This window comes from Microtus oregoni, unplaced genomic scaffold, assembly GCF_018167655.1.
Source record: "Microtus oregoni isolate MIOR12 unplaced genomic scaffold, Mior012 000000F_ref0000247, whole genome shotgun sequence".
NCBI lineage: Eukaryota > Metazoa > Chordata > Mammalia > Rodentia > Cricetidae > Microtus > Microtus oregoni.
This window is the reverse complement of record NW_024543059.1, coordinates 32,434,920-32,457,942: the sequence shown is the minus strand read 5'-3', so window position 1 is coordinate 32,457,942 and position 23,023 is coordinate 32,434,920. Positions and strand designations below refer to the sequence as shown.

The window sequence follows — 23,023 nt, the reverse complement described above, 5'->3', positions numbered from 1 at the left end:
CCTATGTGTGATTTTCTTTGGGGCTAAACAATTGTGGGGTACCGGGCGGAACAAAAACCCCAACAACAGGCAGGCCCCCCCCACCCCGCTCATGTTACCTTCATTGTTACAGCATGGAAACACTGGTCCCATTCTGAACTCTACCACGTACCCATATTACAATAGGTAGATGTCAGGTGGCTTTTGATGGAAAGGAAAGAGAATGAGTGGCTGCAGATGACATTTAGAGGAACCAGCAAGAATTCTGGGGAAAAGGAGCAGGACGCTGCAGCTGAATTTTGTTTCTGGCCCAGAAAAAAGCAGTTTAAGAGCTCAGTATGAAGTTAGCTCTTACTGCTGAAATGTTATTTGTGGTTCCCTTATGTATAACACAATCACATAAATAAAAAGGTTTAGAAAGAGGAACTCGGCTTAGAACGCTAAGGGTATAAGCTGCTTGCTCAGTGAGGAGTCGCGAACCTTTCTCAACTCCTTGCCCTTTGGTGAAGTTGTTCCTGGTGACTCTTTTACAAGCTGAGGCTCCATCACTTAAAACAAACTTTCCATTTTCTGGGAGGTGGAAAGTGGTTTACGACTGTTGGATTTAACCTGTTGCCATAAATTCATGCAAAAGATCAAAAGGTGAGTTGACCTCCCCTTCAGGGTGAGACTCAGGTCAACAAGGGCTGCTCTTAGTTAGGGTATGTCAGCAGAGACATGGCACCAAGACTGGGGAGTGGCAGATGCCCCTCTTCTAGAGGCAATTTGTAGAAAAAGGACCCGTCAGGCCATCTCAGGTGTGAACTTTATCCCATGAGATTCGTCTGCATGTGTGGGTGAGTGCAGGAGCCCATGCCAAGTCACAGTTGGTGCTTCAGGCCATCTCTTCCTTCCACCCGTGCAGCCGCCTCCCGCCCCCAGCAGATAAGAAAACATGGATGCAATGATTAAGTGACTTGTCCAAGCTTCCATGGCTAGCAAGTGGCAGAACCTGGACTTGAGAACCAAGCCAGGACTCCAAACTGAGAGAGACTGCAGGAAAGGGGCAGTGGAGCAACTCACAGCTGTGCTTTCGTGACTTGGGAAGGGAGGAGATACCATCGGCTGTGCTCTAGGGTGGGTCCCACACCAACCGTGAGAGTGTTCTAGGAAGCAACCACTCCATCTGGAAAGTTAGCACTGTCCAGGAGAAATCCCATTACCTCAGCCACTGGGGGAGAGCGCCTGGGATCAAACACGTTGGTCCAGAAGAGTAAGCTCAGCACCCCCCTCCTATCTTTCTAGCCATCAATACAGAACATTCCAGAGAAGCCTTTCTGGGGCTTTATGTTTATTGTTTGTTTTTTTTTTTTGACACTGCCTCACCCCCTCTCCCCCACCGCCCCGTGTAGACCTGACTGATCTCAAACTCATATCCTATGGCCTGTCCCCTCCCGCATCCTGGAATTACAGGCATGCACCATCTTGTCCAGCTGCTGTTTCTTTTCTGAAGTCAGGGGTCTTGTAATGATAGCGGTTTCAATTCAGTAATCAAATTAATGGCTTAAAATAGGCAGAAACAGTTTGGGGGGCTTTGTTTAATTTTCTAGAGATAGCATTCACAAAGTCTCTGGGTTCTAAGTCCTGTGGCTTTCTGTGTACCACAGGTCAATCAGACACTATGGACAAAGAATGTGGTTGTATTCTGTCTAGAGCACATCATGCTATTAAATATTAAGAACAACTATTATAAGAGATATGTATATAGAAGTATAGATTTTCTGATTCCTCTGCCCAGAATAAAAGGACAAGGGAATACATCCTTTCTTAAATAAGAAAAGGTGAATTCTCCAGAGCCTTATTCAAGCCCAGTGGAATCTGACTAACATTTCACAAAACAAGGTGGACATTACACGGCTAGCTCCTCGGTGAGCACACACCACAGACATGGGACATTCAGCTGAATGCATTCACCATGTTAATAAGAAATGTTTAAATATTGAAAAATTGAATATTAAAATAAGTACCAAAGTAATAAGCACCTTAATGCCTTCCCAGTAATTAGATTTTACTAGATGTAAATAGGGACAAAGAAGGAAAGATGAGCCATTTTCATTTCGTCCCAAATGAATCGGAAATATTTATAAGATGCAAAACTCAGTATTTTCATGAATGTTCATGCAGATTGCCAGGGGGGTGAAATCTTTCCGGCTGTCTATTGTCAAAAGGCTTGATCCTGGTAGTTATCACTGCTGGAAAGGGAGGTTTAAAGGCAGCAAGAACACAGTGAAACTTGAGTGCCTGGCACATATGAGCCCCATGGAAAGAGCTTGCAGAAAGCGTTGCTTCCAATCTGAGGACAAGCTAGCTGCAAGCCAGGTGGCTCCACAGACAAGCTCGGCACGGTCCCGAGCAAGAGAAGCAGCTGTGTCACTATTCAGTCCAGGATTGCCACACACAGCACTGCTCCATACCATAGGAAGCAGGAACTAATTACCCAGCAGGCACAAGTTTGTCTCCAGGCGAACTGCAGACTGGAAGAGGAGCTCCTCACGGCCTTCCACAGATGCCTCTGCCTCTATGTGGCTCTGCAACCAGCAAGCATACTCTTCTTTGCTCAAAACCTGTGGAGACACACTGTTGAGTGCTGTACTGGATGCCATGCACGGGAGGGACCGTTGCCCGTGTGTGCCCTTCTGAAGCCCCCCCCCCCCACTCACCCTCTTGGCGATGCACAACGTGCGCAGGCCTTCCACGGCATAGAGGTTGAGGTAATTCTGCGTTTTACTCCGGATCTTTTTCTGGTGCCTTCCTCTGGCGTCATCTAGGTCAGAGTATAAGTACAAGAACCAGTAAGAGCGGCCCGGCTGAGTTCCCCAAGGAGGGTCTACTCGTCAAAATGGATTGTAAGTGGTGTGCAGATGTCCTAGAACTCAAAGTCAGCCAGCTGTTACTTTAATAAAGTAACTCATCTAGACACAAGTTTGGGGTTGTTTCTAAAATCCCTTGTTTCAGAAGCACAGCAGAAGGAAACTTCATCAAAAGTGACTTGGCATGTTTTAGTTCAGTCTGCTTAATAGACTGAACTAATGCTAACTAATGTCCTATTTGAGTTCACCTCACGACCAGCTGGACCTGGCCAGCAATTCATGAGGTTGACAAAGCATGCAGGAGGCTGATATTGAGGTGAAAAATCTCATTCTTAGGTATGAAGCAGAACATAAACAGACAAACAGTAGTACCCTTCAGGCTCTGAAATGTCTTGCAGGCCAGTCACTTAGAGGGGGCATCTTACGATCAGTAATGAACGCAAAGAGTTGTCCTGGATTATTTTAGCACTTAAATTTACCGAAAGACAAGTTCAAAGACATCTTAACTTTGACTACCTTATACTGGTATGTCATTACTCTTGAAAGCTTCCTGGGCCTCAGGGCACTGTTTTAGCTTTGAAGTTAAACTACGAACCACCAGGCTCTTCCATTGTCTCTGCAGAGGAGCCTGTAGCTGGATCAGCAGGAGAGCCAAGTGGTGCAGTGACTCTGATCCACTAGTTGAAAAACAAACAAACATACATCGCTCCCCAAACCGACTCCTTGAACTTAAGTAGACTAGGTCATTCAAGATTTGGAATAGATGGAGATAGGGATGGCCATAGGCATCCATTTCTGGGGGGACACTGAGGTGTAGAAGGACTATCTACACAGGACCTGGGAGAGAAGAGTACCTACCCTATCCAGCAAAAACTGCTCACAGGACTGCCCCCACCTCAGACATGTGGACACAAGACTGTGCCACTTTGGAGAAACCTTTTCTACACTGTCCAGAAGCTTCCGGTGAGAGATACCTACAGAGCATCAAGGCAGGACAGACAGAGAAGACATAGTGTGGGGGCTCAGAGGACCTGTTTCTAGGAATGCTGGGATTGATTGGTCGGTGGTATGGTGAAGATATAAGATGTTGGAAAAACTCAAGCTCCGCAATGCCCATCACCAAGGGTCTGGGGAGTCTAAGGAGACGGCACTATGGAATGGGTGTGAATCACCCATTATTCTGACCGTATCTGGAACCAGGGCCAGCAGAATGCTTACTCAAGCTAAAGTATGTTCTCAATGCATGTGAAGTCATGCAAAAGCCTCTTCTTATTGATACTCTATAGCAATCCCTGTCCTTTGCTGCCTGCCTCCTAATGGGAGGACCTCTGTGTCTGGTGTTCAGCTCCATAGATAACGGAAAACTTGTGTGCTCAGACACGGAGGCAAGGCTGCCATTTGCGGACTGCACCAGGGCCCTGAAGAGGCAGACAGAGTGCCAGAATGACAGCTCCTGCCACAGTCTGCAAAGATGGTGCGCATGTTCACCAACTTCCAGACAGCAGGACCGAGAGAGCTGCAACCGGCCAGACACCGGGAAATGTTGCTGAGGCTCACAACACTAAGAGGCTCCCAAGGGGAGTGCAGATTCTCTTCTTGATCTCAGTGTGTGCTATCATAAAGCACCGAGCATTATTTCTTTGATACTTTGGAAATTACATTTTCCTAATAAGAACACTGATTTTATTAAGACAGGGAATGGGAAAGGTGATTCTCTACTCACTGATAGGGGAAGGGGAGCCAGGAAAACATTTACTCATGTACGGGGTAGCAGTATGTGAGTCCCTGCTTGTGGACCCTATCCTTGTTCTCAGATAAGGGCAGAGCAGACTGAAGGTTACATCTTAAAGACCACGTAAAGCTATGACTCCTCCAAACCACAGGCAAGGGAATTTTGAAGAGTGCAGGCAGAGGTAAGGGGTCCTTTTTATATTTCCAGTCCAGGTCATACCAGGCATTTAGCCAGTGTGTCCACGGTTTCCTGGGAGGTAGGCACTGACACACCAAAAGTGAATGATTCATCCAGGGTCACAGAACCAGGAAGCCCACTTGAACAGAGAGGACTGGGTGGTCTGTACCAACACTGCACAACTGCCCACCATGACAGGCCAGACAAAGATTTGGCAGTGTGCTGTTGCAAGGAACCACTTGGTCTAAGGATATGTTGCTTTGGAAAAGTTAAAGGCTTGGTCCCACTATTTTGCAAGAGGATGGATGTTGTCCACAGACTGAACCTTGATGGAAGGTCATTAGATCACTAGGGATATGCTATCAAAAAGACCAGTTGGCCCTGGACTGCACTCCCTTCCAATTTGCTTCCTAGCCATGAGAGCAGAGGTTTGTTTCACTAGGTTAGCCTACAATGACACCCTCATCACAATGCTAAGAGGGATAAGGTCAACCAACTATACTGTAACCTCTGAAGTCTGAGCTGAAATAACTCTTCTCTTTACAGAATGGTCTTCTCAAGTGTTTTGCTGTAGTCACGGCAAGTTGGCTAACCTGTGTTGTTGCAAGAATTAGTGATCTGGTTTTTTATGGTTTGTCTATACAGTTGAGATGCTCTTAAACATATTAAAATATGCACATGCAGGCACGGAACATACATGCGGCATGGCTGTGGCCTCATACATGGAGTATATTTCCTTCGGCAGGACTTACTGCCCTCCATCTAGGATAGGACAGGCTGCTTCGGCTGACCTTTGCCCCACCCCACGTGCCGGTGAGTTAGTTTATTCGCTGATAAGTTCACGCCTATAAAGTGTATCCCAAATAATGTGCCCTGCCTCTCTAATCCCCTTCCCACTCCCACCATATGCCTTTCTCCATACAGTGCCTTTCCTTTTGATATGATGTATGGCAAAAGGGCCAAGTGGAGCAGGAAACCAACCAATCACTGAGCACCCTGACTCTGAAAACCCAGAGCCAGTGAAAGACACACACCTTGGATCTGAGACCTGAGCCAGGGAAAGAAATACCCTTAGCCCAAACCCAGGACCAAAGAAACATGTCCTGACTCTGAAACCAGTGCCCAAGAAACACACTTTGTCTCTAGAATCAGAGCCAGTGAAAGAAGTATGCCCTGGCCCTAAGATAAAAGAGTCAAAAGGCTAAAAAGGACCAGTGAGAGAAACACAGTCTGGCCATGAAATCAGAGCCATCTGTGCCCCTGATCAGCTACACTAACCAATCCCTGAGAAGGGAAAACCAACCAATCACTCTTCTCCCTGGGAAAACTCTGCCTCTAAGAAGCCCTACATAAACCTCTTGCCTGTTCAGTTAGAGGCTGCGGTTTACCCCTCCCTGGAAGAGGCAGCCACTCTCCTGGATTCCTCCTTCCCAAATAAATCTCTTTCTCAAAGGAGTGAGGATCTTCATTCACCAGCCCAGAAGAGAAGAACCTGGCTGGGATGTTCCTTAGACGACTGAGCTGTCCAACTTTACTGAGATGATCTCTTAGGGGCGCTGATCAGAACTGAGGAGAACAGAAGAACCTTGCTGGGGTGTTCCCTAAGGAGGACTGAGCATGACTAAGAAGAAAAAGTAACAACTTTTTGCCAGAGTGGGAGGAGATTGCTACATTGTTACAAGGGCTTCCCCTTAGCAGAGTATTAGCAAAAGAAGTAAAATCTTGAACTCTAGCAACAGATTCTCACAGCAGGTGACACTCCAGCTGATTCCAGGATATGGAAGTCAGGAAGTCTCCAGGAGTAAAGCAGCCAAGCCTGGGCTGGACCCCTTGGCCCCCAAGCAGCATTCAGCCTCCACCTTCCTCCTGACTCATTCCTTGGTTCTCCCTGCCGTGCTGACAGAGGGAAAACCCAGTCTGCTTTACAACATGGCCTTTGCTTTCCTGCTGGAGGAAGGGAGCATTTCTATCTGGATAGAGTGACACTCTCTTTTGATGGTTCATTGCATTGTGGTATTTAAACCACATTTTAACCCAGAAGGAATGAAGAGAGACTGACAAGAGGCTGCTTGACCCATTGAGAGAGAGAGAAAGGAGCTGTTAGGTTCACTTCTTGTGACCACAGCCTTCTCTCACACAGCCTTGTAAACTGGCTAAAGACCCTGGGTAGACCTCAAAGCTGCCCCAGTTCGACAGCAGGAAGGAAACTTCCAGAACTTCTCATCTAACAGGTCTCAGGCTTCATTGTTCATATTTAAAGTGCGATGCTTCCCAAGTGATCTCCAACCCTCCTATGCTAGAGGGCAAAAGAGGGCTGGGTCAAGGTGCAAAAGCCCCGGAAATTCATAGCAGTATAAAGCCTTGGCACTTGGAGCCCCTGGGATCTCCAGATCTCTGGATCTCCAGAAGCGATTCATGAAAATTCCTTTACTCGACTGGATAGGATTTTTCAAAATGCCCTCTCTGGCACTGGGGTGCCATGGGAGAGGAAGAGGCGGGTTACCTGAGGAGCACGGCAGCAAAAGATCCATAATCACCGAATCGGCCCCCTTGGTGTAGACAATGATCTCGTCCGTCAGCGGGTGTCTGATCACCACTGACATCCTCTTGCGGATGGAGTCGAAGCCAAGCGTGTGCAGCAGCTCAAAGGTGAGCCTGCCCAGGTGGGGCAGCTCCACGGACACCTGGTCGTGACGTCGGTCCACCAGCGTGCAGCTGTAGGCTCGGGCTGCATACACCAGGGCAGCCTCATCTGGGCTCTCAGCTTCATAGCGCAACTCCTCTTCCTCCAGACTTATCCGCTCCCCAGAGAACTTCTCTGAATTGCAGTCTGGGGTCCAGCCTTCTGCCTGAGCTGCCTGGCTGCTATAGCCATTGCTGGCAATGGCCGGTGCCACTTGCCCTCGCTTCTCCTCCAGCCTGAGGATCATGCTGTCCTGAGACAGGCTGGGAAGGAAACCAGATCCAGACTTGTGGCTGGACTTACTGGTGGTCAGGTTCCCGATACTGCTACAACCGGAAGCCAGGCGACTGGGTGTGAACCTACGAAGGAAATCTTCGATCGTCTTCACTGGGGACTTCAGCTCCGACTTCACTCTAACCTGCGAGAGAAGGAGTCCAAAGTCAGGAGAGAAAAACCTCAGCGACCCCGCAACTCTTCATAAGCGCCTCAGAGGAGCAAGTTGCTCACTGATACCTGGCACAAAATTGGGCCGATTTACTCCACCCACACCCCAATTAAAAAGCCACTCGACTAGCATGGTGCATCAAACCTATAATCCCAGTATTCAGGAGACCGAGCCAGGAGAATCACAAATTCAGTCTTGGCTACTTAAGAGACTATTCTTTGGACTCGTGTCCATAAAAATATACAAGTCGGATGTCTAAACCCAAAAGAATGTATATATATATATGTGTGTGTGTGTGTGTGTGTGTGTGTGTATGGTTATATACAAGTCAGATGTCTAAACCCAAAAGAATGCGTGTGTATATATATGTGTGTGTGTGTATGAGTATATACATGTCTAAACCCAAAAGAATCTTTCTCAGCAGATAAATAGACTGATTCATGATCCAAATCACTAAGAAGTTTTAACAAGCATCACTAAGACAAGAGAAAGGAGCCATACACAGAACATTGTTAAAGGTTCCCAAGACTAACAGCAGAACAAGGGAACCACACTTTTAAGAGCAAATGTTGAAACAACAGAAAGCTGAACTATGCCTGAGCTCCAGGCAGACCAAATCCAGCATGGAGGTGGGGGCATGAAGCCCCACCTCTAGGTCAGAAGCCCTGGGCAACCGATATCTTTCCAGAGAGGCCAGGAAAAGTCGCTTTGAAAGGTGCGTCCCCTGCTAAGTTGACTAGCCTCCAGCGATGGCCATACCTCCATGACTGTATGAGTAGCACACATTGTACTGGGTCAGTTTCTTAAATGGGGTAGGGGAAGGACGCACAAAAACTGAGAGAGTAGGGAAGTGGAATGGGTCTGGAAGGGGTTGGAGGAAGGAGTTATTGTAGTAACAATACACTGTAAGAATTCTCAAAGAAAGACTATAATAAAAAATACACACAGAAAACAAGATGGGGCGGGGGGGGGGAGGGGAAGCAAATGTTGAAACAAAGCAAAACGGAACTGTAAGGATTCTTAAAACTTTATTATCACTGATCCTTGGGGACAAAAGCTGTGAATTACCACAGTAATTTCCAGCTAGACTAGGCACTAGGAAAAGTGAGACACAGGCCTAAATTATGACAAGAACAATTTTCCTTTGGTCCTAGAGTGATGGAGGAGGGTCTATGTGTTACTTTCATTGGTTAATAAAGAAACTGCCTTGGCCCTGTTAGGACAGAAAATTAGGTAGGAGGAGTAGACAAAACAGAATGCTGGGAGAAAGAAGCAGATTTAAGCAGTCGCCATAGTTCTCCTCTCCAAGATGGATGCAGGTTAAGATCTTTCCTGGTAAGCTACCACCTCGTGGTGCTACACTCATTAATAGAAATGGGTTAATCAAGATGTGAGAATTAGCCAGTAAGAGGCTGGAGCTAATGGGCCAAGCAATGTTTAAAAGAATACAGTTTATGTGTTGTTATTTCCAGGTATAAGGTTAGCCATGTGGGAGCTGGGCAGAACGCAGCCCGCCGCTCCTACTACACTAGAGTATTTCTATTTTATTTGATTCTTTTGGTTCTGGGGACTGAGTCCAGGACCTCACACGTGTTAAGTCTACTTTCTTCCATGGTACCATACTCCATGTTCATTAGAATATCAGACATACTGTATGTCTGATGGGAAATAGGCCCATACTCCATGTCCATTAGAATGACTACATATACTATAAATCTGAATGGGAAATAGGTATCACCATGCAGCACACAGTGGCTCCAAATATTCCTGACAGTGGCATTTCCTGCCCACACCCCATATGCAAAAACAGAAATGCATCTAGAAACATGTTCAGTTGCAATCCAAAGATGGATGATTAAATATTCTGTACCCTCCATGGACCTGACAGCATATATGACTTTCAAAACACGCCACAGTTACCTTGGAGTCTCTTGCTTATTTAACATCTGCTACATGGGTTCTGTCTCTTAGGCAGACGGTAACCTAGGAAACACTCAGCCCTCCAGGGATGTACATGGCAGAACACTTTAATGCTTCTGAGATAAAAGTTCCCAAAGCCAGGTAAGGGATGCTTAGGAAGCTTGTACCACAGTAGGAAGCAGCTTCTGCTTGTGGTCTGAACTGCACAGAACTGCCCACTTGGGATCTTCCAGGACCTTTGAGACCTCACCGGACTGAAGTAGTGAGAATGAAGAGCATAGCTTCCTGATATACTGCTCCAATAAGAGCATTGGTCCACCTTGCTCACCCTACGGGGGTTCCTTTACTGGAGGCTGGTGGAGGGAAGGTCTGAAGCACACACTCAACCTCGATCAGCATTTCCATCCATTTTTTGCCTGAGATGAACAAGCAGGCTCACGGGCATTGATTAAGCAGCCTGACTCATGCCCACAATTCTTAGAGGAACACTTATGACTCACAGAAGACCTTTTCATATAACCCTCCTCTCTCCAAAAGGCCCTTAATGCTGGATCAAAGCAAACCCAACCTGGGTACCGCTGTTTCCACAACCTTAAGTAACCTCTGACTGAATCGCTCTCATTCACTTCACCGTGTGGGACGATGATGAATGTATTAATTACTATCACCTTATATCTTCTGTATATCAAAACTCGATTCTGAGACCTTCCCATATATCCTCACCACCACTCTATGGCCCAGATGACATACCCAAGCACAGTGATGAAAATAACCTATCTAAAGCTTCAAGTCAGGATTGAAAGTTCACAAATCTTATCCCAGAATCTGTACCCCAGACATCTTTATCATCCCTCTTAGATGATTCTAGAAGCCTGAGGCTCTCTGGGTAAGTCACTTTGGGTAACAATCCTTCTGACACGGCCCAAGGCCAAGAGGTTCTGAAGTGCCAGGGCAGGTGGGGCTCCTCCAAGTCACATGTCCACCCCTGAGGCTAGGTCCTCTCTGGCCTCTGGGTACACCCCTTCCATCCTAGGCCCACAAGGTATCTGACAAGCTGTCCTCCCACCTACTGCGGCCTGATGGCCGCTTTGCTCCTCTAGCACCCCCTTCAGCCTGAGGCACCACCCGTGCATGAGCAGCTTCCTGCAGGACAGAGAAACATGCTGACTAAGAGTCCCCATGCAGGCCTCAGAGAGCGTCAAGGACACTGTGGGGTCTCAGGGATGTGGCAAAGCTTGCCTTTTGCCGTGGCTGATCCGGAGACGTGACCACCACTGTGTTGCAGATGGTCAGTGCAATGAAGAAGTCAAAGACATCAGAGAGCTCAGGTGAGAGATGGGCCAGAGGATGCTCCTGGTGCCTGGCAGTGGCCAGGTACCTGTCACACTCGCTCACTTTCTCCAGCAGCTTGGGGTCAGGCGTGATGTCTTTCTCCTGGGAAGAAAAGAGTGTATGGTGAGTTGGACCTGGTAACCTGCCAAGTGCTCGGGTACTTAACTGTTTAAGCAGACTTGAATTTATATAAGGTATGGATAGAATTTCATCACACTATAGACATACCACTTTATAGCTGTTATATGTAACTTCAATTGTGTAACATACATAGTGAAATAAATTGATATATGTGAATATACTTCTTAGGAGATAAAAATAAGATATACTACCAGTCTAGAAGAATTCAAAACTCAAGCAGTCTGTATTTCATTGCCCTATAAAATAATATCTACATTTTGAAAATCATGCCTCTACATTTCCTTGAGATACCATCTCCTTACATTCAAATAATTAAAATGTTTTACATAATCAATATGGTATATGGGAAAAGGGACAATAAATTGACAGTTTTCTCTCAAAGCCCACCATATGAACTTTTCCACAGCTTCAGATTATATGAGAACATATTATAAAAACCATGGTCAAAGTAGATGAATGTACTATAATTATCTGGGTACTCATTGCTACTGGCATTTAACTTCTACCATTCTGCTGTTATAAATAGCATACTGGTAAACTTGTTATAGTAATTGTTGACCGAGTAACTAAATTGCTAGGTCAGTAAACTTGAATATTCATGTACTCGTTACAGACTGCAGAATGCTGGATGCTCCAATGAGGTCCTCCTCTTGCCTCCCAGAATCGTCTTTCCACATCACAGATCTGAACCTAATGATCCACAATTCTAGATACCTGGACTTACCTGGTAGCTTCTGTACCCATCAAGAAAGTCTCAAAAGAATGAGACAATTCAAAATGAGCACGCAAAGGATTTCCTCTCTGTTCCTCAAACATTGCAGAAGTCACCAAAGGATCTCTTCAGGACCTGTTACATCTAGAAATTTCTCGGCCTAATGGCAGTGGTCCACAAACACATTAGTCACCGACAAGAGAGAAATTTGCTTTGCGCTCATCTAATTAAAACTTTATGGGGCAGGTAATTGGCTCTGCCTTTTCACACATGTCATCTCGTTCCGGTGTTTTGTTCCTTTCATTTGACTAGCCTCCCTCTTTGTCACCTCTTTAGGTGGCTCGCCTGGCAAAAACCCAGCAGCAGACACCATGGCACAGAGGCACAAGAGGTATCAGGAAAGACACAATGGTAGAGAGTGGGATTGGCCAGACTGCTTCTGTTCGTGGAGCACAGCCAAGCGTGGGCTTATTTGTGTGATGAAAAAGAGAGAATTTTGATTATCAGAGAAAATGAGAGTGGGAAGAGAGCAGAATGATGGGCTTCCCCCTTCCCCTAGCAGGAGAGCCCCACGCCGCCTGCGCTCACCATGGGGCTACTGAAGGCAGTGTGCTTCAACAGCATGCTGACTCTCTTGGCCTCAGCCCGACTGCCCGAGCGCCGGTGGCATTTCATACTCTGGTTCTTGAGAGTGGCGCGGATGCTTTGGTGGCTTCCGGTGCTGCCACGGTGGGAGGTTGGGCCCAGCTTGGGTACCATTTCCTCCTCTTCTGAGTCCACCTCTTGGTACCTGGCCAGTCGCTGGGCTATGGGGACAGGGGCACAATGGAAGACATCATGGGGACAGGCATAGTCAATTCAGCATGTTGTAGGGTCTACGATGATCTGTCCACGGAACACCCCATCCACACTCTCTGACGGCAAGGCTGTACCTAGTGTTTCACTGACAAGGGGCTTGGGAAAGTTACTACAGCATCCCGACTAATTTGCGTCCTCCATGAACTTACTGAGTGGACAAACCCGAAGGCAGCAGAACATTTCCGCTTTATTATTGTGTTTAATGACAGACTCTTTCACAGGTAAGAAGACCAAGTCTCATGTCAGAGAATTTAAGGAACTTCTTAAGGTAACACAACACAGGAGAAAGGAGATGAAGGTGGCACCCAGGTCCAAGGGATTCCAAAGTCAGGATCCTGTCAAGAACAGCACAGTAGCTACATTGCCTTACTAAACCAGACTTGGACTCCCAACTGACCTTCCCTCCCTCTCCAGCTTAGATATGGTTTGGTCTACTAAAAGGCAGAGCAGTATGCAGGCCTAACAACACAACGGGGTTCTTGAGATATTCCCTGCCCTGGGGTGGCCTGCCTCACTGGGACCCTCAAAACAATCAGGCAATCTTCATGTGAAATAGAGGGTAGGCACCACTGTAGGTGCCTGGCGTTTGGCCATGTGGGCGAAAGAGCGTCTCCAGGTACCAGTCAATGGCGTCGCACTGTTGAGACTGCACAGGCTACCTGCGTGTAACCAGGACTGGACCCAGCCAGGGAGGCTCTGTCTAAGAGGATCTGGACTATGATCCTGAGTTTGAGTCTTTGGGAGCCACGGCCCAGGAGGACCCCCACATCCACACGAGTGCTTGGAAGATGGTATGAAGAAGAGCTCGCACCACTGTTTCTTGCCAGTGGCTCTGAACAAATCTCCCCAGGTTTGCCAGGCTGGGATGACTCTCTGAGTCATGGGTGAGCAATAAGGAACCTATTCAGGATTATTCCTCCAAACCAAGCATTTAACCAGATTTCCAAGTGCCAGCAGAGCACTTGGTAGAAGCATTAGGGCAGCCTATTATGAGGGCACTTCTGAAAGATACCCAAGGAAGTGGGTACCCGTGGGATTAGTCAGCCGTGTGAGCAATTCAGTTCTATTAATCATCAGCCTTCCTTCAGCGACGAGAGAAACAGGGAAAGGGAAGAAATGCCTGCCCACCGTCATCAGGCCCTTCTCCATAGCAGGGTGCCAAACAGCCCACCTGTTTACCGACGATGTAAGTCCCAGCATGCTGGCTGGAAGGCAGGGAGGAGCAGTGCCTGGCCATGTGATTTTGTCACGCTCTGGCATTGGGTACTGACTTGGCTCCAACTTGGAGAGAGACAACCTGTAACTCTCAGGCCTCCCCCTTCTCTCTGAAGCTGTGGAGCCCGGCAGCAGCCACTGCTGCCGTACTGTAGGCTGAGGCTGGTTCTGACTTGCCAGCTAGCTGTCAGGTATCCGGGCATGAAGCGAGAGAAGAATATGCTCATAGTCTCTGTGGATGGCTCCAATATGTGAGCCGTGGTTCAGATTTGAATTCATAGTTAGGGTCAACCCCTGGGCTGGACTGACTGAAGATGATATTTATCCAGTGTTGGCACTTCTGCACATCGTATCATGAAGATACATGAAGACTGTTCCATTCCTCAAATGCTTCAGTGTATCCTTTGGAGGTGACAGAACCCGTTAGCCTTATCTCAGCAGTTGACTTCTATTAGATCTATGATTCTGCCCCATGGATCTGTCTCAGATCCCAACTTTATTCTCTTAATTGTGCTATTAATGTTATCTTTGATTGACAAATCATAACTATACATATCTACAGGGTACAAATGTTTTGGTTTTGATATCCATATAAAATGTGCTACTCACGCACATGAAGCTAATTAAGAAATATACCACCTCACCAAGAGAAAGCATCAGCACTGATTCAAGGTACTGCCGTGGGGGGGATCTCAAACCTGCTCCCATCCACCTGAAACTGAGCCCCAGCTCCACAGGTTGCTGCAAACACAATGCCTGGGAACATACTCTAGTCACAAAGCTGAGCAGTTGGGAAGGGGACAGGAGGCTGGAGGGCTAGGGCATAAGGTACAGACAGGGGAATGGGGTCAGGAAAGTAGTCAGAGTAGAGACGGAAGTAGTCAGATAAAGACAGAAAATAGCACCAGCTGTTTATTTGGGGTGCAAATAAAAAATGTTAAACAGCAGGTAGATACCTAGGCCTTCTGCTATAACAACACTATACAGAGGAAGACAGTGGCCATCAAGATAATTCTTAGGTGCTAGAGAGACAGCTCAGTAGCGACATCTTTGGCTATTCACTGACTTCTCCATTTTACCCCCTCCCCATTCTCCTTGGCAGTGTGTGTTTCTTTGTAGTTTCTATCAAAAAGAAGGGAATTCTGTTTGCAAAGCAAGGGGGCTTGAAAATGGCTATTATCTAGAAATATGGCTGTTCTGAAGGCACCTTCATCGCATCTCCTCCTGGCAATGGGCTTAGGAAGCTTTTCCTGCGCCTTCCTTTAGCAAGGAAGGAGGCAGCAAAGGATAAGGAAAGGAGAGGCAGGAGGCGGGGCTGCCCGAGTAACCAGAAGCAGAGAGACTCACTTCTCTCGGTCTCCAATGGACATTGTGTTCCAAGGCCAAGAATGCAGTGGAAAGCACACAGTGTCCATCTGAGAATTTTTTAGGCAATAGCAGGAAGATAGATGAGTGACGACAGAAAAACCTCTCTGTCCCTCCCTGGGTCAACGTAAAGCCACTGCAGAAACTAGCACTTCAAGGATGCTCTGCCCGGCTGCTGCGCTCGCAAGACAGAAAATGAGCCAGAACAGGTGCGTATCATTCCAGACACGGCATCAAGCAGGGCAATGTCAGCTCACTCTATAAATAGTACCGGGCTCCCAAGTGATCGCCAAGGATTTATCCTTCCTTGAAAACGTGCGAGTGCTGTAGCCCATAAACAGTTTCTCCTGCGTCCTGACCATGCAGCATTGGAGAAAGCAGTATTCTCATCTGGGCCACACTGGAGGCCTCTGTTTCGGTCAACTTACCGTTGGCATCGTGAGCATATTCTATGCCAGACACGGTGCATCTTCGGAAGACCATCTTGTTCTCAGTTAAAGTGCCAGTTTTGTCTGAGAAGATGTATTGTATCTGCCCTAAGTCTTCCGTGATGTTCAGAGCTCGGCACTGCATCTGTGAGTCTGTCTCCTCGTCATATAGTTCTATATCTTGGTTAATGAAGTATACTTGGCACACCTTGACGATTTCAATTGACACGTACAAGGAGATCGGGATCAGTACCTACAAGACAGAGACACACAGGATGGACGACTGTGAGAACCGGGGAGCCGTGGAGCGAAAGCAGTGGAGTTAAATGACAAATGGCCAAGGAAGCAGGAACTGTACTGTACCTTTAAGAGCTTAAATAGGTTGCCTTAAAGCCACTATTGGGAAAGGATTAGAGTGCTGGCAAAGAGTTTAAACTAGAATAGCCTAGGCTGCTGCAATTGCAGAGCGGAAATCCACTCCTGTGGCTGGAAGGATAACGATGGCCTGGAGACTAGCTTGTGCTTGAGAGGGGCTAGGAAAGGAAAGAGAGAGGAGAAGAGAAAAGGCAGAGTCAGAGTCCTCATGAGCAAAGTCACCTCCAAGTATAGCAGCTCTCCCTCAGGCTTCCCCTGGGCCCCAGCGGCAGGCGCTGTCTATCACCCAAGGATGTGACTACGGTCCAGGGGGCAGCCGTGGAATAAAAACAGTTGTTTCAGAGGCAGGACAATTTCTGTGATCTTAGCAGTAGAGAGCAAAGGGAAGATGGCAGGAGAAAAAAAAATGCCCAGTTATGGTTTCAAGCCCAGCCTTCTGGAACTGAGTGTTTATTGGTAACCACATAGCATTGAACTGATATTTACGAGCCCAGAATATCATATTCTGACTAACTATAGCAGGGTTTTCCTCCTGCTAAATTAATTATGCTACTAAGACAGAAACTATTATCCTAACACAAGGCTAGCACAAAATTTGCATTTATGAAAAAGGAGTACTTTGTCACATGAGACTGTTTTCCTACTGTAGAAAGCACTGGCAGTAAGAGGTAGGGATATCTTAGATGAGTTTAATGGTTAGACACTTGCCTAGCATGTATGAGGCCTTTCTTCAATCATAGACTACTACTACTACTAACAACAACAATAATAATAATCTTAATAATAAAAACCAAGGAAACATTGGCAAAAACTCAACTCTCATGCAACATTTTAAGAAAAGCAAAGGAGGCATCAACCTGAAAGTCTTCAAAGAAACAACTTACAAAGAGAGAATAAAAGGCAACAAGTATTCGTGATTCTTCAAGATGAGAAGTGCATAGGAAATTCTTCGCAAGGCTTTTGAGTTCCATTGAGGAAGACAAAGTAATTACCACACAGCACTGAATACTGTTACCTGCAGAACAATTATCATTGTCAAAAAGGAGTAAAGGGCAGCCGTGGCTGGGGACAGAGAGCTGCCGTCAGACTCGGGAACATCAAACAATGCTTTCTTCTCTTGGTAGCGCCGTACCCACAATCCATGCCCTGTGAAAGTTCAAAGAGAGGCATCATTCATCGGACAGGAAAGAGAGAATGCTGCTTGGGGAAAATTAAGGCAAATTTAAGATTGTCACTCAACATGGCATGTTTGTTGACCAGCTTTCTTTGCCATAGAAGAAAGCACCACACATAGTATTCTTGGGCCCATGGGCAGATGGCACCTGGCTTAAATTGAGAGTTTCTTAAATTGTGTGTGATACTTTGGACCTGCAATCATGTCACTTGGAAAGCTGCAACAGGAGGACCAAACACTGTAGGCCATCCTGTACAACATAGCAAGAACCCACCAACCACACCCCAAGGTTTCCTGTTGATGATACAAAGTGTCACCACTGGTCACGCTATAGAAACTGTCTATGTGCTAGGAGAAAGATTTCACCATCAGGGGGCCACAAAAACAGAGTCCTGAGCTGCTAGGTGAAAAAGCAGCAGGAACTCAACACTGCCCACGAGGTCTCTTCTTGGAAATTGAACTTTGTCATGTTACAGATTCTGAGAAGTCAAGGGTTATATATGTTTCTTCCTGAGTCCCACACCTATCTGGTTACAAAAACTCTTTGGTGTTCTCCATGGCTCTGTCTTTAATCACCCGAGCCCATGCTTCAAAACCATGTTATACCTGTCTGGTCTATGCTGACAGTTGACCAGGAACAAGGTGGAAATCAAGGGCTGGAGCCTCAAAAAACACATTCCTGCAAAGCTTATATAAATGCTCCCCTACCCTTAGGAAACAAACGGTCGTTTTCTGTTTCTATACAGCCACATTGTCATGTGTGCCTCTCCTGTTGTCATCTTGGTTCGTCACTCTTGCTGACTCTTCGCTGGATACCTTACTATCACTAGGATGAATTCATCTTCCCATCCAAGCAGTAATCAACTCAGAAAAGAGCCTTACTCTTCAGAGCCCATCTGCCTCCGTGTGGCCACACTGATGCTGATGAAGACACTCCTGGGATCCACATCAGTGAAAATGGTGCATTTGACCTTTCCGTGCTGGGTCTAGTGGAGTCAGGATCATTCCCACCCCCAAAGTGGCCTGCAGACTGTCCAGCAGTCTCCTTCCCGGGGGCCTCATCTACAGAGACTTACCAACCGCTGAGAATAGAGACATACAGACGAGGAGGAGGACACACCAGAGGACATCACAGTTCATTTGTCTCTCAAGCTTACTGCGCTTGTAGCGGGGCCCGCTGTTGTTCAGCAGGGCTTTGGTTTCATGTCCTGGAGAGGAGGAGGGAGGGATATGGAGTAACTGTCTCCTGAACACAGGGGCCAATGACTGGATCCCGCAAAGCCATTATGCTGGGTTACCGCTCTCTAGGAACTTCGCTCAAAATAGGAGGCACAACGAAAGGACCATTATCACAACTGTGACATGAATGGAAAGAAATATACAAAAATGCAAAAAAAAAAAAAAGTGGGGGGGAGTATAAAAGTACAAACACCAAAAACTCTATTGGGTTGAGGTACTATTAGAACAACCCTTGCTTTTATACTTTTCTGTTTGCATAAATTTCACAGTTTTCTACAATGGGTATTCACAACCCTTGGGATCAGAGAGCATAAGAAAGAAATGTTGAGCAGCATACAGCACAGTGTGGCCGTGTGTGGTCTAAGGCTTAGCCCGTGCCTACCTGCATAGAGGACAATGCCAACCACCGCCTCTGTGTTCCTGATGGTGCAGCCTCGAAGCAGTAAGTTTTCCTTATGCAGCCCAGCCTTCTCCCCGTTGCTGTGGATGCTGTGGAGGAACATGGACCATGGCATGTCACATGGCTGCACAAGTACTTCCAGACGGACCTGAGGAAGCTTGACTGATGGACAGGGGAGTGTTGAAGGAGCTGCGGGCTGCGTTCCTGCCACCCAGCTCCCAGCCGCCTGGCTAGCTTATACCCCGAAATAACAACACACAAACTGTATTCATTTAAACACTGCTTGGCCCATTTCTATTAATGTGTGTAGCACCACAAGGTGGTGACTTACCAGGGAGATTCTAGCCTACGTCCATCTTGGGTTGGAGCTTCATGGCATCTGCCCCAGAGAAAAGAGGAATGGCGTCTAAGCTCACTTCCTCTTCCTCCCAGCATTCTGTTCTGTTTACTCCACCCACCTATGTTCTAACCTATCAGGCCAAGCAGTTTCTTTATTAATTAACCAATGACCTTCCTCCATCAAGGGAGGGTACAAAAGTCTCCCAGCATGGGTGCTTGTACTTGTGGATCTCCATAACAGCTGAGAGGAAGCTAGCTTTTATCTGTTTTGCACAGAATTAACTGGGGATTGATGACAGAGGGGACCAACTTGGTAGTCAAGGGGCAGACCTGGTAAGCTGACAAGGACAGTCTTGTTGGATGATGACTCACACGTCTATTCTGCCAGAAATGCTAACACCGTCCAATGCCTTGTGTTATCACAGAATTCACAGGCCTTGAGAAAGGATGCTATTAATTTTGGCACCGTTGTATTTGTCTGTGCCCGTGGTATATGCATGGATGCCAACATGTGTACATAGTTACCCACATGGAGACCAGAGGAGGACATCAAGCATCCAGTCTTATTTTCTTGAGACAGCATCTGTCCCTAAACCTAGTTAGCACTTATCATTTCTCCAGCCAGCCTGTGTGGCCAGCAGATGCAGCTATCCTGTATCTGTTCTCAACCTCCTCCTCTGGCGCTAGCATCACAGGTATGTGTGGCCACACCCGATTTTACATCGGTCCTGGGGATTGGAACTCAGGTTCTCACTTTCCAAGTTCTCTAATCCATTGAGCTACCTCTCCAACCCAGATTTTGGTAACATTTTACTTCTGTTTTTATAAAGTTATTAAGATATTAACATATTCAATCTGAGGTGTGTATAAACCCACGCGTGGTACAAACTGTTTCAGTGCTGGATAGATCCAGAAGGACTGTCCAAGTTTAGGTTGTTTACTTTAAAAACTTGTCCTCCTGGCCCAACGACCAGTGTTGGCTAACGGAGTTTGCACTAGTACTAGGCTGGGATAGACCCAGAAGCCCAATATACCGCCACCTGCCACTGTTCTATACCCACCACAGGCATCCTTCTCTCCACCCTCATCCCAAATGTCTCTGCTTGGCAGCTCAGACCTCTGAGTCTTTCCTTCCTGCCAGCTCTTACAAGTACACAGACACGTGAGCTGCAGAAATCAATACCTTATCCAGTGAAGAAGATAAACTAGACAAAACCAAGCTAAAATGCTTGCTGCATTTAAAGTTGTTGCAATTAATATAAATCACCCCAGTGCGAGCTTTTTCTTCAACGCATGTAGAAAGGGACACTCAAGGGACTATCCAGTTAGCCCTGTGCCGATGGCTCACACCAGCAAACCCAAGATAAGGAGCCCCAGAATGAAGCTAAATGTCAGTCCTGTATGGGCTCCAGTCAGCCCTGCGCCGATTGATGGCTCACACCAGCAGACCCAAGATAGAGGCCCCAGACTGAAGCTAAGCCTGAGTCTCCGTAAGGGCATCAAAGCCCTGCCCCACTACTGCCCCGGGGAGGAAACTCCCATGCTGGATCCCTCCTGTGAATGTTTTTCTAGGCACAGCTGAACACGGAAAGGACTTCTCTGCATAGCCATGAAGAACAATCGCCCCAGTCATAATTTCTAGGAACAAGATGAACTCAGAAGAGAGAACAGTATTTCAGACTCAAGGTGGGAGACACTAGGGGTGAGGAACTGTCTATAGTGAACAGATAGATTTCTTTTTCTTGTTATCCCCTGTAAAATACAACGCATAATTATCTACCCTGTACTATTATTATAAGTCACATTATTTAGAGTTTACAGGAGAATATGTATAGTTTATATGCAAACAGTATGGTATGCCATTTTATATACAGGATTTGAATATCTGACTTTTGGTATTCACAGAGAAGAGTTCTATGAATAACTTCCAAGATACTGAGGATCTAAGGACTGTGTGTGTGTGTGTGTGTGTGTATGCGCGCGCGCATGCATGTGTCTATGTGTGTGTGTGTTGTACAGTGTATTAAATCCAGGTCTTCAAAATGCTAGGAAAGTACAACTTAAAATGTGAGCAGTACGCCTGACTTCTACATTGTGCTTTCAAATCAAACCAATTGGAAAGAGAGCTTATCACCAGAGGTTGAGCCAGCCTAGACAGGGTCCATGGCTACAGGAACAGGCAGCAGATGTGGGAGCCCAGACACACTCCCATGAGAACAGGACCCATATTAGAGGGAGAAGAGCATCGCCCAGTCGGCCCAGCCCTCAGTAGCTGGTGGGCTGCCCTGAACTCCAGAGGCTGGGTGCTCTTATCAACAGTAGAGCAGACACAGACGTGGGACTCAGTTCCAGAGATGCTCAAGAGGAGAGCACACCAAGTTGCCGTCCACACCCACTTCTTGATTACAAGCCCAACTAAGTTGTCCCGCGAATCCATGTGCGGAAGTCTCAATCTTCAGGACCTCAAGATATGACAGGGTCTTTAAGAAAGTAATTAGGTTAAATGAGGTCATAAGGACAGTCTCCAACCCAATCACACACACACACACACACACGAATGGTGATGGGAAGACACAGGGACAAGCTGGCCAACCACAAGCCAAACAGTGAAAGATATCAACCCACTGGCACTTTGGCCCCAGCCTTCCAGGCTGCAGACTGAGCAGATAAACCTGTCTTCAAGTCTGCCCTTCTGTAGTACTCTGTCCTTGGCAATCAAGCCCATCCTTCCCCATTTAATCTAGGCTTCTCGGATGGACTGGTCTAGTGCAAGTCCCCAGGCCTTGCGACTCGTCTAAATGTGCTCTTCTCAATGAAAACTTTATGAAGAACTGACTGATACGAACTAGTGATCCTGAGAAGCCGCAGTGCTCAGCAGATAAATGTCTGATTCAGCCTTTTTCTCTCCAACTCGAACTCCAACTCATTTGCAGTCCGGAGCACTCATCTGCGTTGTATGAGAAAGGTGAGTACTGGTGACCACATCCATGCTGACAAGGCCCAGGCATAGGGGTGGAAAGCCATTCAGTTGCACAGACACGGGGGGAATGAGGTTTTAATGCTCAGGCAATGTCTACCAAGCCCTGCAGTGCAAGGGGCATGAGCTTGCATAGTCTTCAAGTCAACTCCCTCCCCGGGGTAGCTAATCTGTAGCACTCGGACACCGGGGCCCTCAATCTGTCCTGGCCTGCTACTACTCTATACCAACCTGTCTACAAATGTGTGATCTGGACTTCTGTCTTGCTTTTTTAACAGCTGAGTGATCAGACCTCCATGTTATAATTTATTACAAAATAGTTTAATTTTTTTTAACCCAAAGCATTTTTTCACCATGTCTAAAGCACTGCTCGGATTCAGGTTTAACAAATTTCTCTGCAGGAGCCTGCAGCCCAGTCTTGCTGGCTTCGTCGTCCACTTCTCGGGACAGGCACACACCTGTGGATGCATGAGCACTGTGTTCCTCTGGGAATAAACTTTGCAGGCTGTGTGCTTCCTTTGAAGGTTTTCCTTTCTGGGCAGACACACCACAGAAATGCCCTTTCCCCTTGTGCTGGTTCTGGCATAGAGGAGTTTTCTTGTATAGTGTGGGCTCAGTTGTACAGCCTTCATGGACAGCCTCTCGTCTAGGCCCCAAGCCAGGATCCTCTTGTCTTATTACAT

At 46.9% G+C, this 23,023-nt stretch overlaps 1 protein-coding gene across 2 annotated transcripts in view; it reads right to left on the bottom strand.

Moving 5' to 3' along the window:
- Atp10a (ATPase phospholipid transporting 10A (putative)) overlaps positions 1 to 23,023 on the bottom strand; it is a 160,887-nt gene that overhangs the window by 21,056 nt on the left and 116,808 nt on the right. For both annotated transcript variants that reach the window (XR_005974984.1, XM_041659830.1), the window contains exons 4-12: positions 19,007 to 19,113; positions 18,462 to 18,593; positions 17,227 to 17,357; positions 15,837 to 16,089; positions 12,559 to 12,776; positions 11,025 to 11,219; positions 7,241 to 7,838; positions 2,679 to 2,782; positions 2,456 to 2,582 (exon numbers count right to left, since the gene is read on the bottom strand). Coding sequence is in view for 1 of the 2 variants with exons in the window: in XM_041659830.1 (XP_041515764.1) it covers positions 2,456 to 2,582; positions 2,679 to 2,782; positions 7,241 to 7,838; positions 11,025 to 11,219; positions 12,559 to 12,776; positions 15,837 to 16,089; positions 17,227 to 17,357; positions 18,462 to 18,593; positions 19,007 to 19,113 (1,865 nt within the window). In the remaining variant the exon portion in view is untranslated. The remainder of the gene's footprint in view (positions 1 to 2,455; positions 2,583 to 2,678; positions 2,783 to 7,240; positions 7,839 to 11,024; positions 11,220 to 12,558; positions 12,777 to 15,836; positions 16,090 to 17,226; positions 17,358 to 18,461; positions 18,594 to 19,006; positions 19,114 to 23,023) is intronic.